Source organism: Adiantum capillus-veneris, chromosome 4 (genome assembly GCF_014529385.1).
Source record: "Adiantum capillus-veneris isolate H3 chromosome 4, ASM1452938v2, whole genome shotgun sequence".
In the NCBI taxonomy this organism is placed as follows: Eukaryota; Viridiplantae; Streptophyta; class Polypodiopsida; order Polypodiales; family Pteridaceae; genus Adiantum; species Adiantum capillus-veneris.
Genome location: NC_140934.1, coordinates 85,524,988 through 85,538,676, shown reverse-complemented (window position 1 = coordinate 85,538,676; position 13,689 = coordinate 85,524,988). Strand labels below are relative to the sequence as shown.

Below are 13,689 nucleotides of genomic sequence, written 5' to 3'. Positions count from 1 at the left end.
GAGGAGACGCAGACAGAAGCTAACAAGTGAACCCTGTTTCTTCCAATTTAATGCACATGCGTGCAATTGCTCCTGTTTGTGACAATACAATTTCCTACAGTGGATGATGGTTAGCTTAGGCAATATAGGCGATTTCGTACACTTTTAAAAAAGTATAAAAATCATCAACTATTTAAAATTCTTCACAATTTCCTCTCGTTTTACTTTATGGCAAAGTCATATTATTCAAAAAGTAAGATTTCTAGTGCTCGGCTCTGTTCATGCATCACAAAGTATATTTTATAGCAACTTAACCAGTAAGGCCTTCATAGTTATGATACCAAGCATTCAATAAAACTGCATAATAACTTACTATTTCCATTTGTGATACTAAATTAAGTAGTCCAAAGCCAAAGTTCAATGGCGTTTGAAGGACTCAAATTTGCAGCAATGATCATATCCTTTGCACTATTTCAAAACTTGAATGTTCTTTGATTTTAGCTTCAGACTATGGTAAAGCCCAAGTGCAAGTCTTTAGGAAGGATTATCCACACAGAGCCAGTAAAAATTTCTCAAAAAGTCTTATAATTATAAAGCGAGAGTTAACTAGGTTAAAAAAGCAAGAGCCAGATTTGTGGCTCAAGCCACAGAAGTGGGTATATACAAGGACTAAGGTTGGGTATTCTGCAAAAACTTGAGAAGAGCAAACACAAAACAAGGAAAATCTACCTGACAGGTGTTGCAGATAAGATTGAAATCATCAAAAAATAAAGGTTTGCCACCCGTCGAAACTACAACACAGTACCACATTTATCAGCCTCATGGTTCAATGGAAGAGAAAATGGTTGTTTTTTAATTGTAAAAGCACCAAGCAATCCATGAGACACTCCAAACCTGCTCAAACAAGCCTTTGGGAAGAAAAGTCAAAACATTGTATTTTGTGGTTGAAATAGAGTTACCCTGCAATACCAACAAATAAATTAACTTGTGCCTAAGAAAAAGAACAACCTATGGACAGTTAAGACGTCCAACCAGATAACAGATTATACACGTGCATGTTTGCCTTCGTGCCTGTTTTTTTGTGTGTGTGCTCGCGTGCGCACGCTGGCAGAGCCAAAAGACAACAATAGCTGTGAGCAAAAACCCAATCTATAGACAAGGAAAGAACACCTAACACCTGTCAACCTAAGAAGGAATTAAAGCCTCCCTAAGCTAACTGAACCCTTATCATGAAGTAGCTTGTCCACATGCACATAGGGTTAGATGTGCACGTGACAATGTGTTTCGGGATGCCATTGCTCGTGTAAAGGTGTGTGATGTAAGTCAACGATGTGCCCCTAAACCGAGTAAGCAGTCCAACCGTCCCCCTCCAGGTATCCATGGCATGGTTGTCATTTGAAAGATGGGGTTTGGACCCCTACCCTCCTACACTCGCCCCTATCCTACTTCCTTGCCCCCACCCTCCCCCTATCATCCCTACCCAATAGCCTGTAGGCCCCAAAGACTGGCGCCCCTTTCGGTATTTCTTTATTCTTATTGCAAATAGACAATGCGAACACATTCACCTAACTCTCACCAAGCTGTCCAAACCTGTCCATGGCTGTAATTCCAGGTTTTTTACCCAATTTCGCTAGCATGACAGCACAAAAACCTCTATAGGTCAAAAATACACGTCAAGGACACTTTCCCTTGAGATTTGGAAGCTTTCTAGTGAGCTGCAGCCTGCAGGTCAACTTCAATGTGCTATAATTCCCTATTTTATCTATGTCAAGTGCCCAAAGCCCCGTTTAAGCATCACAAGGCTTTCCCGAGGCTCCCCTGGCGATGTCTTGCAGTTAAGGTGCGAAACCCAAACCTACAGAAAAACAAAGCAGGCTGTAATTTTCTGTTTTGGATCGTTTTGGACGGAGCGACCACATCTACGCGTGCATCAAGTGCTCCCGCACACAATGGGACAGTTCCCCTTTGAAAGGGACGAGTTTTCATGCGAGAACTCTCCGTTTTCGAAATCCTTCGCGATGGAACTGTGCGTACCTGTGGGGGATTAGCAACTAACTAATCCGGTTCCTGTACAGAAAGCTCTTGCCTTGGCAAACGTGCATAAAACCCCATAACTGTACATGGTCATCTGAGAAGCCCAACTAGTGGGGCATTACCATATGTGCAAAGGGGAGAGAGAGATGCACAGGAGCAAATCATCGTGCTACATGAGACAAGGGAGAAGGCAAGCTTTCCATTAAAGTTGTGATCGCCTGCAGCCACTACTCAGACACACTGTAGGCTCACTTCCTCAAAAATTAGCCTCCTCTCTCAATTTGGATGCCCCCTCTTCATGCTGAAGCTGGTAAATTTGCTTGGAGCCGCCATGTGTCCAGTTTGCCTTTGGTGAGCTAATTCCTAGTACCCACCGACTTATATCATGTAGCGAGGGGCCTAAATGACTTTGAACTGAGCCTAGACACCCTTTTACTGCTCGGATTTCAGTGCCAACTGGCCCGACCATCTCGTGGCGACCTGCCCTTCCCGAGTGGGGGTGAAACTCTCGGGCGTTGGCTGTTTCACACTGGCTACACAATGTTTGCCCATTTGTGACTTCAAAAAGAGCGTCCCAAAAATTAAAGAAAACCAAGGGAAAGAAACCAACAACTAAGGTTAGTGGTTGCCACAGCCTCGTGACATACCCCCCTCTTGAAATCGCAAATGTCCTCGATAGCATGCCAAGGGAAAGAAACCAACAACTAAGGTTAGTGGTTGCCACAGCCTCGTGACATACCCCCCTCTTGAAATCGCAAATGTCCTCGATAGCATGCCAGACATACATGCCATAGATGATTTAGTGTGATTAGCACCCTTTTATCATCACATGTATCCGCTGGAAAGGTCATGGAATATAGATACAAATGACTTAATGAGACCGTTCATACTTTGGTCATACGATAGAAGTGAGCATATTACCTTTAGCATTTGTAGAGCAATGTCCACTTCTGATGCACTGAATCCGTATGTACATTTGATGTGCTAGCTCCATCATTACCCCTCTTTCAAACACGTTGGGATGGGGCATACGTAGGTTGTAACCCAAAGGCCTCAAGGTAAAGGTGCAATACAATTGGTGACTCCAAAAGTTCACACTCTTCCATCTACTTTGCATCCATAGGTGGATTGTCACAAAGTGATGAAGTGGCTGCCAGAAGCCCTAATTCTGTTGAAACCCTAACCCTAAAACCAGAAACCCTAATTCTGTTGAAACCCTAACCCTAAAATCAGAAACCCTAATTCTGCCCTAACCCTAACCCTGATTTGCTGACGTGGCGGGCTGTACGGACATCAACGTGATTTAGGAAAGCGGGGCAGCTTTTTGGCGTTGCTTTATTTTTAGCAAGAGAGAGAAAGAGAAAGCCTCTCTGCTTTATTTATTAAAAGAAAGAGAAAGGAAGAACTTCTGCTTTATTTTCAAAGCTTATACTTAAAGCTTTTGATTTCAGCTTTTGGGGCTCTGCTTTTAGCAACCCTTGTAACTTTAGATATGTGAGCAAGCCTCTCACAACTCAGAGCATCTGAACGCAGAGTCTGAGTGTGAGCGGCTGCCCGCACTCTTGTACTTTGAACACATATTTATACAAAAAGAAGCACCGAAAGGGGCGCCAATCTTTGGGGCCAATATCTCTAGGCACTGAACTCCGCCGGGCCAGTGTCGAATAAATTGTGAACTGTGAACTGTGAACTGTTTTGAAGTGGTTATTTGGTGCTGTCGCGGTAGATTCTTGACTTGGAGTGTCAAAGTCTATTACAGTGGTATCAGAGCACAGCCGATTTCTCTTCTACGGGAAATCTGATCCCAAATTTTTTTCCGCAGCACCTATGGCTTCAGGCAAGGATCAATCGACTCCCTCTGCATCCAAAGATGCGGGAAGGGATCGCAACGAAGATTCCGGCAAGGAGTATGACTTGCCTCGGCCTACTCAGGCGGAGCCTCGAGAGATGGAGCGTCAACAATTGATCGGCGATGCAACAAAGATGATGCTCAATTTTGCGAAGGACTCAAAATTTGCAAAATATATGAGCGAGACTTCTTTCCAGGAAGTGCATGCGTAGTGGCAGAAAACCGCAACACCACCCACAAAACCCGCTCTCAAGAAACCTTTTGCTCACAAGAAGTATTCAGAGAAGGAATTAGAAGAGGTGGTTGATGCACGGATTGCTCAGCTTTTTGACGCGCAGAACAAAGCTAAAAAGCAAGGCAAAAAGCACAAGAAAGGCATTGACTTCCCAGGCTATTTGGGTAGTCAGTCGACATTTGAAAAGGCATAGAAACAGAAGAAGCGTGTTCGATTTGAAGGAGTACCCAGTTCTTCTTCTTCTTCTTCTTCTTCTTCTTCTTCTTCTTCTTCTTCTGATAGTTCTTCTAGCTCATCGGACTCGAGCGAAGAAGACCGAAAAGGCAAAAAGCGAAGCAAGAAACAACGCTTCGGAAAGGGCAAGAAAAAGGCAAAGAAGTCTAATTCTCGCCCAGTGAGTGAAAGTTCTACAAAGGACTCGTCTATAGACAGTTCAAACTCTGACAACAGCAACTTTTATGCAAAGAAGAAGAATTTTTTACAAAGCCAACCAATATGGCTTTCTGGAAGCCAAAAGCAAGAAAGTCTGAGAGTTTAAGGAAGGTGGACAGTCAATTAAATTTGACACATTTTCTGGTTATAGAGATGCTTCGAAGGCCTTGTCTTTTGTACAACAGTTTGACATCGCTTTCGCGGGAGGACGTTACTCAGAGCACTCTAAGATTCGGAGAGCTACCTCTTACTTTAAGGGCAATGCTCGAACTTGGTGGTCCACACTTCTATTAAACAAGATTGCGCTAGTTAAATGGCTACAATTCAAGAGGCTTTTTATTTCTTCTTGGCTGACTCGAGAGTATGAACGTGATATACGAACTGCTTGGAACCATCTTCAGATGACCAAGAAGGATACAGTGGAAGCTTATTGCGAGAGATTCTGGAGCTCTTTTCTACCCGCCTCTCCATTTAAGAAGATCTCGTTCAAGGAACAGATTGAGTGGTTTACCTTGGGTCTACCTACAGAGATCCGAGACCACTGCTTGGAACAGAAGTCAGCTTCCATTCAGGAGTTGATGAGTCATGCGAAACTGGGTTTTGCCATTCGCTCTGGCAGTCTGACCTACCCCACAAATGAGATCATGGCACAAAGAGTCGAACAGACTTCGAAAAATGAAAGTAGAAAGAGAAAGAGCAACCCAGAACAGAAAGATAAGGATGCAAGACCCAAGCTTACTCCTCAAGAGAGGGCTCTCTACATAAAGGAGGGGAAGTGCTTTGAATGCGGGGAAACTGGGCATATCTCCGCAAAGTGCCCCAACAAGGCACCGAATGAACAGGATGAAGAAAGGCCAGAAAGTTCTAAAGAAGCTGAGGGATGTGGCAGAAAAGGCAGATAAAAAGCAGCACTGGTATCACATTGCGTGGGACCCGAACCGAATTTAGTAAGTGAAAGTACAACTTTGCCGTTTTTAGGGCAAAAGGAAAGATCACGAAGCTCTTTTAAAGGAGCCAAGGCCAACTTCTTGTGAATTGGCGGCTCGATTTGGAATTACGCCCGACAGGCGGAGGTAGTTCGAGTGGCACCTGAACGGGATGTTTCCATTAAACCGAGCATTGGCAAACTTCGTTTGCAATGACAGGGGTGTTTAGAGCACGAGGAGTTTTATGTATTTGCCTTGGAAGGTTGTGACGTTCTACTCGAAATCCCTTGGTACCACAACAACAACGCCGTGGTTGACTATTGGGCTGAGAAAGTGACTTTGACAGATGAAGGGCTCAGAGATTGTACTTGATGAACTTCAGATTCTTTACTCTTTTTTTTGGGAGAGAACTGAACGATGGATGAAGGTCGAATATGTTCTGACATGAACAAAAGAACGCCAAGATTTTCTCCACACTCATGCCGATTGCTTTTCAGACGGCCTGCCAGGCGAGTTACCACCTGCTCGTCCTGAAGATCATACCATTGATCTGATTCCTGGAAGCACACCACCGAACTGGCCACCTTACCGTGTGAGCCGAGCACAGAACAAAGAGATTATGAACCAAGTGAAAGACCTCTTGGAAAAGGGTCTTTTCCAGCCTAGTACTTCACCGTATTGCTCTCCAGTGTTGTTAGTTTTGAAGAAAGACGGATCTTGGAGAATGTGCATCGATTATAGAGCTCTCAACAAAATCACCATCAAGAACAAATTTCCGAGGATCAATGATATACTCGACAAATTACACGGATCCTCGTGCTTTAGCAGGATTGATTTGAAGAGTGGATATCATCAGATCCGAATCGCGCCGGGAGACGTCTACAAGACAGCCTTTCGAACGACTTTTGGGTTATTTGAGTTTTTGGTGATGCCTTTTGGCTTAACCAATGCTCCTGCGACATTTAACCGGATGATGAACAAGATTTTTCGAGAGTACAGCTATTTCATGCATTACGAGATCACAAGTTAGTGATTAATGGGAAGAGAAGTGAATTTTTCTTACCAGAGATACACTTTTTGGGACACATTGTGTCAACAGCCCGAGTGCAAATGCATCCGGCCAAGATAGAGACTATCCATGATTGGCCCGATTTGAAGAATGTCCATGAAGTTGGGATTGTGTTCGTACTACAGACGGTTCATTAGAAAGTTTGCAGAGGTTGCTTCCCCTTTGCATGTCTTGACACAGAAAGGAGTCCCGATCCACAGAGGTGACTGCCTTTCAGACTTTGAAAGAAAATTTGACTATGGGACCAGTTTTGACTTTGCAGGACTTGCAGAAGTCGTTTGAAGTATATTGTGATACTTATGGTCGTAGTCTAGATGCGGTCTTAGTGCAAGAAGGCCAATGTTATTGCCTACGAGAGTCGATTGTTCTCAAGGCCACAATTGACAGCACAGATTTGTGAGAAAGAGCTTTTGGCAGATATCCATGCTCTTATTCAGTGGCGACATTACCTACTCGAAGCCGATTTTACGGTTTTCACAAATAATGGGAGTTTATGCTACTTCTTGTCACAGAAGCAACTATCGGAAAAGCAGATGCGGTGGGCAAACATTTTGCACGTTTTACTTCCGGATTGTCCATGTGCAGAGGGACAGAAGAAATTGGTGGCAAATACTTTGCCCCGAAAGCCGTTGGTTCTGGCTATTTCCGCGATACATCATAGGAACTTTGAGGATATGGTCGGTCAGTACGCCACAGAACAGATTTTGCAAATGTATTCAATTGAATACAGCAAGGGGAGATAGTAGCGGATTATTCCATTCGGGATGGCTACTTGATGAAGAAAACCATGTTGTGCGTTACACAGCCGTTGAGGGAAAAGGTTCTAACCAAATGCCATTGTCCGCCTTTCACGGGTCATCGCGGCATTGCTACCACCTTGAAAGGGGTAGAGGGATACTTCTTATGGCCGAGACTCAAGAAGGATATGGACGAGTTTGTGTGCAATTGCTTGGTATGCCCGAAGGTCAAGTTTGACAGGCATAAAGCACAAGGATTGTTACAGCCTTTTATTCATACCCACCCGCCCTAGGAAAGTATTGCAATGGATTTCATCTCCCGAGAACACAGCGTGGGCACGATTGTTTATTGCCCCCGTCTTCAGATTACATGGCATGCCTGAGACAATTGTCTCCGACAGGGCCCTAGGTTCACGAGTTTGTTTTGGACGGCTATTTGGGAAAACATAGGCACGCGATTGCAGCTCTCGTCCACCCGCAAACTGACGGACAATCAGAGATTGCTAATTCAGTGAAACACGTTTGACTCTTTGATGGGGAAGATGCCATTTGAGATTTTTGAATTTGCTTCGAAGGTTCTACCCTTCCTTAGCGCGAAAGATAAGATTTTTCTTTCAAGCCGACCAGTTCACGAGGGACTTCTCGTGAACTTGGTCCAGAAGGCTTTACAGAAATTTCAGGAAAGATAGAAAAAGGTAGCAGATCGCCATTGTCGCGATTTGAAATTGAAGGAGAAGAATTGGGTGCTCTTACATTATGAGAAGGCACAACCGAGAAAGAAAACAAAAGGGAAGAGCGGCTTCTTTATAAGCTTAGCATGACATAGTGTGGACCTTTCCAGGTTTTCTAAAAAGATAAATGATATCTCCTTTGGACTGAAGTTGCCAGAATACTTGGGAGGATTCACAATGTTTTTCATATGAGTCTCTTGAAGCCTTTTGAAGGCGATGTGCCCGATGATGGGAAGCTAGAGGTGCAACCCGAATTGGACGAAAACGAGCAGATACTCGTTCCAGAACAGAAATTGGCATAGAAAGAAAGAAAGAAGGTAAGGCGAACTGACGGTTCTTGGTTATATCAAGACCTACTTCGCAATGGATGCGAAGCGAATGAAGGAGGAAGACCTAGCAGATATTCCTCGGAATGTGAATCTTTACCTTGAAGTTTTTGGTTTAGCATAGTCTATTCCAAATGGAACCCAGAATTCAGCTTGGCCGGAGATTTGGTGCAGTGGGTTTGCACAAGAGGGGAGTTACTCCGCTCCTTTGTCAACAGATGCCTCGATCTTCGAATACAAGAGTCACCGATGTCTCTTTGAGCTTCAGGGATACTGAGAGCTGACAGTATTCTGCTGGATGACTTTATGAAATGGAATTCCGGACTATGAAACTGATTTGTTCTTGACTTGTTTTTAAGTGCAGAAACTAATAGACAAAATGACTGCAGCATTTTCGTCTAATTGATCTCGAATAGACATGGTTGCAATAGGGGTTAGTCAATCGGGCATCGATGAGGTCCCGACTGGATGTAGATGCGATTGCTAGCTACATTGCCGATCAATCATGGTCTAAGATCCGAATGAATGTTGAATGTCATGTGATCTCCAGTGATGTCTAGTGATGTCTAGTGATGTCCTGTGATGTGACTATCGATTGGTACATGTGCTAGATGTGCGTTCCTAGTACGTAGGTACTAACAGTCAGTGTCTGCTAAGACGGTTTACGGCTTTTGTCTCTTTTGCAGGCGTAATCGAGGGCGATTACAATGCTTTCAAGAGGGGGGTATGTCACAAAGTGATGACGTGGCTGCCAAAAACCTTAATTCTGCTGAAACCCTAACCCTAAAACAAGAAACCCTAATTCTGCTGAAACCCTAACCCTAAAATCAGAAACCCTAATTTTGTTGAAACCCCAACCCTAAAATCAAAAACCCTAATTCTACCCTAACCCTAACCCTGATCTGCTGACGTGGCGGGCTGACACGTGGCTTGTTGTACAGACATCAGCGTGATTTACAGAAAGCTAGGCAGCTTTTTGGCGTTGCTTTATTTTTAGCAAGAGAGAGAAAGAGAAAGCCTCTCTGCTTTATTTCTTAAAAGAAAGAGAGGAAGAACTTTTGCTTTATTTTCAAAGCTTTTACTTGAAGCTTTTGATTTCAGCTTTTGGGGCTCTGCTTTTAGCAACCCTCGTAACTTTAAATATGTGAGCAGGCCTCTCACAACTCAAGCATCTAGACGCAGAGTCTGACTGTGAGCGCTTGCCCGTACTCTTGTACTTTGAACACATATTAATACAAAAAGAAATACCGAAAGGGGCGCCAGTCTTTGGAGCCAATATCTCTAGGCACGGAACTCCGCCGGGCCAATGTCGAATAAATTGTGAACTGTGAATTGTTTTGAAGTGGTTATTTGGTGTTGTCGCGGTAGATTCTTGACTTGGAGTGTCCAAGTCTGTTACATGGATAGTTCTTGAACTTCACCAAATAGCGTCTTGCAACCTGTCCCTTAACTTTTCTTTCCTTATGTGCCAAAATTTGCTCAGGTACTGTTGCTAAATTGGCTTTATCTGACAAGAAAATAATTCTAAATGAATTATTGGATTTATAAGTGAGAGGGTTTTCTCGCTTGGAACACCAAGAAAAATAATTCTAAATGAATTATTGGAATTTTAAGTGAGAGGGTTTTTCTCACTGGAGACATCCGAGTACAGCGTATTCCTAGTGCGTCATTGAAAGTAATGACGGGAGCATTGAGAACGGGAATATGTGTAAGGCCACCAGGAACGGGTACTTCTGATGCATCACATCGGATGGGTGACAGGGAGCATCGGAAAGAAGTATCCGACCATCCGGGAACGGACATCTCTGATGCGTCATAGGATGGGTGACATAGAGCATCGTGAAGGAGATTGTACTGTAAGTTCGGTAGGAAAGGACTAGGTGATGGGTATTCCTGATGCGTCACAAGGTGGGTGACGGGTGCATCGGAAAGGGGATATCCATAGTCAAGAGAACTGTGTTAGAATTGTGCACAAGGAAAAACAAGCACTTGAATGAAGATGGGTTCAGAGGAAACTTTGAGGAAAAAACAGATGCTTTCTGAGAAAGCGGATTGCTTTTCGGGAAAGCAGATGCTTTCTCGCGAGGAAGTCTATGTCTGCATTGCAAGTGTGCATGTGATTGCATCTAGGGACGCCTGGGAAGTGCTATGAAAGCATTGTTTTTAACTTATAAGGTTTTATTGAGTTTTTGGGCAGATTCAGACTATTTTTAAAATACGCTGGCCGCCCATTTAATAAGTGGGCAGCCATCTGATAAATAAGGCCACAGATCAGCCTGCGTTCTCTATCTCTCTTTTTCTAGCAAAACAGCGGAAAAAAAAAAAAAAAAAACGGCCGCGATCTCTACGCGAGCAACTATTCGTGCCCGTGGCTAGGAGCTATAAAAGCATCACATGCCCTCACTCAGAGGGGGAATCAATTTTCACAAGGAGGAGATGCTGCTGCAGATTTCAGCCGTAAAGAAGACGTTGCCGGTGATGCCCATGGCTGCCCCAAGTGTACCCGATGTCGCCAAGACCCAATGCGCGAGTTCCCTCACGAAGAAGTGCCTACGGAACGTGTTTCCATCGCGACAAGCTGTTGTTTTTCTCTGTTTTCAGCCCATAAACGTCGTAGACGGGGCTGATTTACGAGAAGGAACCCGAGAACACACCTCTTTTGTGTGTAGGATTGGAAGAGAGGACTTTCTATGTAGAGATCTCTTCCGGGGAATTGCTTTTCGAGAACCAAGTTGCATTTCGAGCGTCGAGACTTTGAAGGTAACGATTTTCATGTTATGATCTTTGAGTATTTGATTGCAGGTGTACTTCCTCTTCGTGAGGGAGTAGGAGCAGAGGAAGGCATGAGCCTCTGCAGAAAAAAAGCGCTCTGAGGAACTAGAGCCAGATCAACCCAAGGGTTTCGTACCCAAGTTTGGGAAGTAGATCCACGGATCGGAGAGAGGTAGTCTCTCAGGTTGTGATCCGGAAGTTAGGATTTCCAAGTAAGGACTTCGTGTCCGGAAAAGCAGAGTTGTTCTGCGGGAGAGGACATTGGAAACAGAGTTGGAAAAGAGAGTTGTAGGGATGTCATGCCCTGAGTTTGAAAGGTGAGATCCAGAGGCAAGAACCTTGGTTCTCAAGGATTTGGAATAAGGAACGGAAGTTCCTTGGAATAGGGCTTTGCCCTAGGAATCGGAAGCCGAGGCTTTCGGGAACCATCAAGTCTTATTCTAGAACGAACATGGTAATACGTTCCGTTCAAGTGCTTGTATAGACTTCTCCTCGGTAATAAAGATACTATTACGGGGGGGACAAGCCCATCTTCTGGTGCCCAGTACTGTGTCGATCTTCTCACTCTATCTCTCTCTCTATCTATTTCTCTCTATATCCTCTGGCTTCATATTAAGTGATAAATTTTATTTATCCGAGTATATTTTATATTGCTATGCGCTCCTGTTTGTGACAGGTACCAAGATTTCACCAAGTTTCTAAACTTCTAGCTGATCTTCATCTTGCATATCTTCTGGCACATAACCCACAAAGGGCCTTAGAAGACTAACCTTGTTGGGAAACAAGCAAACTAGAACACCTCTATAGCAATGTCACCCAAGAGTGTTAAAATGGCATTGCAAGAATACCAAAAGCTTTGGAAAACCCCTTTGAAACACCACAAATCCAACAAGAGTACTCCCCTTGGGAATTTACTTGCCGTCGCCCACCCAAGAGACTATGCCACATAGTAGCAAAACCTTGTCAAAGCACGGATTTACAGCACACGCCGACCAATGCATATGAAGATAAGCGACTCCCCTTTCACCATTGAACATCACAAACCCACAACTTCAATATCAATTCCACAATTCATACATACATGCCCTCCCAATCTGCCTGTACACAATTTGCCACTATACTGCCATAGCCATAACCCTGCAGAGAACTAGTCGTAACCTGAAGAGCACAACTCCAATTGGGTCACTTTAAAGCTTGAGAGAAAGTTTGAAAAATGACTGGCGAGAAAGCTGAAGATGACCAAATTTGAATCTACACGCCGCTACATGCAAAATTGACGCGAACAGAGAGCTGTCCCGGTACGAGTATGCGTAGAGAAGGCAAGGCGAGGGCAAAAAACTACATCAGAAAGCATGGAGTGTTAGGTGCAGCGGAATGAATGTTTGCGCTTTGCTAAAGATGAGTGCTCCGAACTGTGCTCAAGGTTCCTTTTAGTTCTTATGGAAGGGAGAGCCTTCCGTTCTTAATGGAAAGTGCTATGATCACAACAAAGTGAATGGACACTGTGCGTGCAAGTGTATGAGACTGAGAGATAGAGAGAGAAGAGAAATACGACACCAGAGACGTTGTAAAACCCTCCTCCGAAGGCCCCACTCTCGTCAGCGAGAGTGGTCTACTTATTGTGTCACGTGACACATCCAACCCTATGTGTCCGTGGACAAGCTATAGCATGATCAGGGTTTAGTCAGTCAAATCAGTCTAGATTTAGAAGTGATCTGGCACTTTTGTGAGTCTATTTGTAGACCGTGCATGCCCAGTCACTTAGTGTAGATGCATATCCTCTGGTTGCACACAGCATGATCATCAGTATTCCCATCAGAATCCATTAGAATCAGTTAGGGAATTTTCCAGTGCATTTAGCCTATTTTACCTATTTTTGGCATTTTTCACTTATTAATTTAAGTGATTTTCCAACAAAAGTAGGTAGGGCAATTTTGCTAAGTTTGTATATAAGCAAACTAGAGCTAGCACTATTTGGCAGAAGAGGCAACAGGAGCCAAGCTCAGCAGGCAACTTCTCAGCAAAACCTTGGCGGTTTCCCCCTCCAAGCAAGATCCCAAGCCTTGGCGTTTCTCCAAGCAGCAAGACCTAGCGTTTTCTTCATCTAGCACTAATGCCAGCAGTACCCAGTCATTAGCGTTTTGCATCAGATCTCCCTCGCCAACAGAACCTTGCACCTAGCGTTTTTGCAAGGCATCAGCTAGCATTTTTGGAACACAGAAGCTAGCGTTTCTGACATCAGCAAGATTGCCTTTTCAACCTCAGCCACAGCGATTCAGCAGCAGATCAAGACCAGCCAGATACCCCTAAAGTGTAGCAGATTCAGCCCCGTAAAGACCATCAGTTTTCACCCTTTAGGAACCTCTGTTTTCAGCCCTAAACCTGCAGATTTTCAGGGACAAAGACCCACAGGAAAAGCCCCAAAAATCAGCGTTTTTGGACCCGCAGCAGATTTCAGCCCTTAGCGTTTTTGGACAGCAGCAGAAAGATTGCAAATTTCAGCCCTTACGTCGACTTCGTCATCACCGTCGTCGTCATCGACATAGCCTAGACTTGCATCAGTCTCATGCATACCATTTGTACCAGATTGTGCAATCAT

General features: G+C 44.2%; 1 protein-coding gene across 1 annotated transcript in view; it reads right to left on the bottom strand.

Annotated features, from left to right (window-relative positions):
• ALA3 (aminophospholipid ATPase 3) overlaps positions 1-13,689 on the bottom strand; it is a 64,084-nt gene that overhangs the window by 31,720 nt on the left and 18,675 nt on the right. The window contains exons 2-3 of the mRNA XM_086510784.1: positions 874-939; positions 709-770 (exon numbers count right to left, since the gene is read on the bottom strand). Coding sequence (XP_086366910.1) covers positions 709-770; positions 874-939 — 128 coding nt within the window. The remainder of the gene's footprint in view (positions 1-708; positions 771-873; positions 940-13,689) is intronic.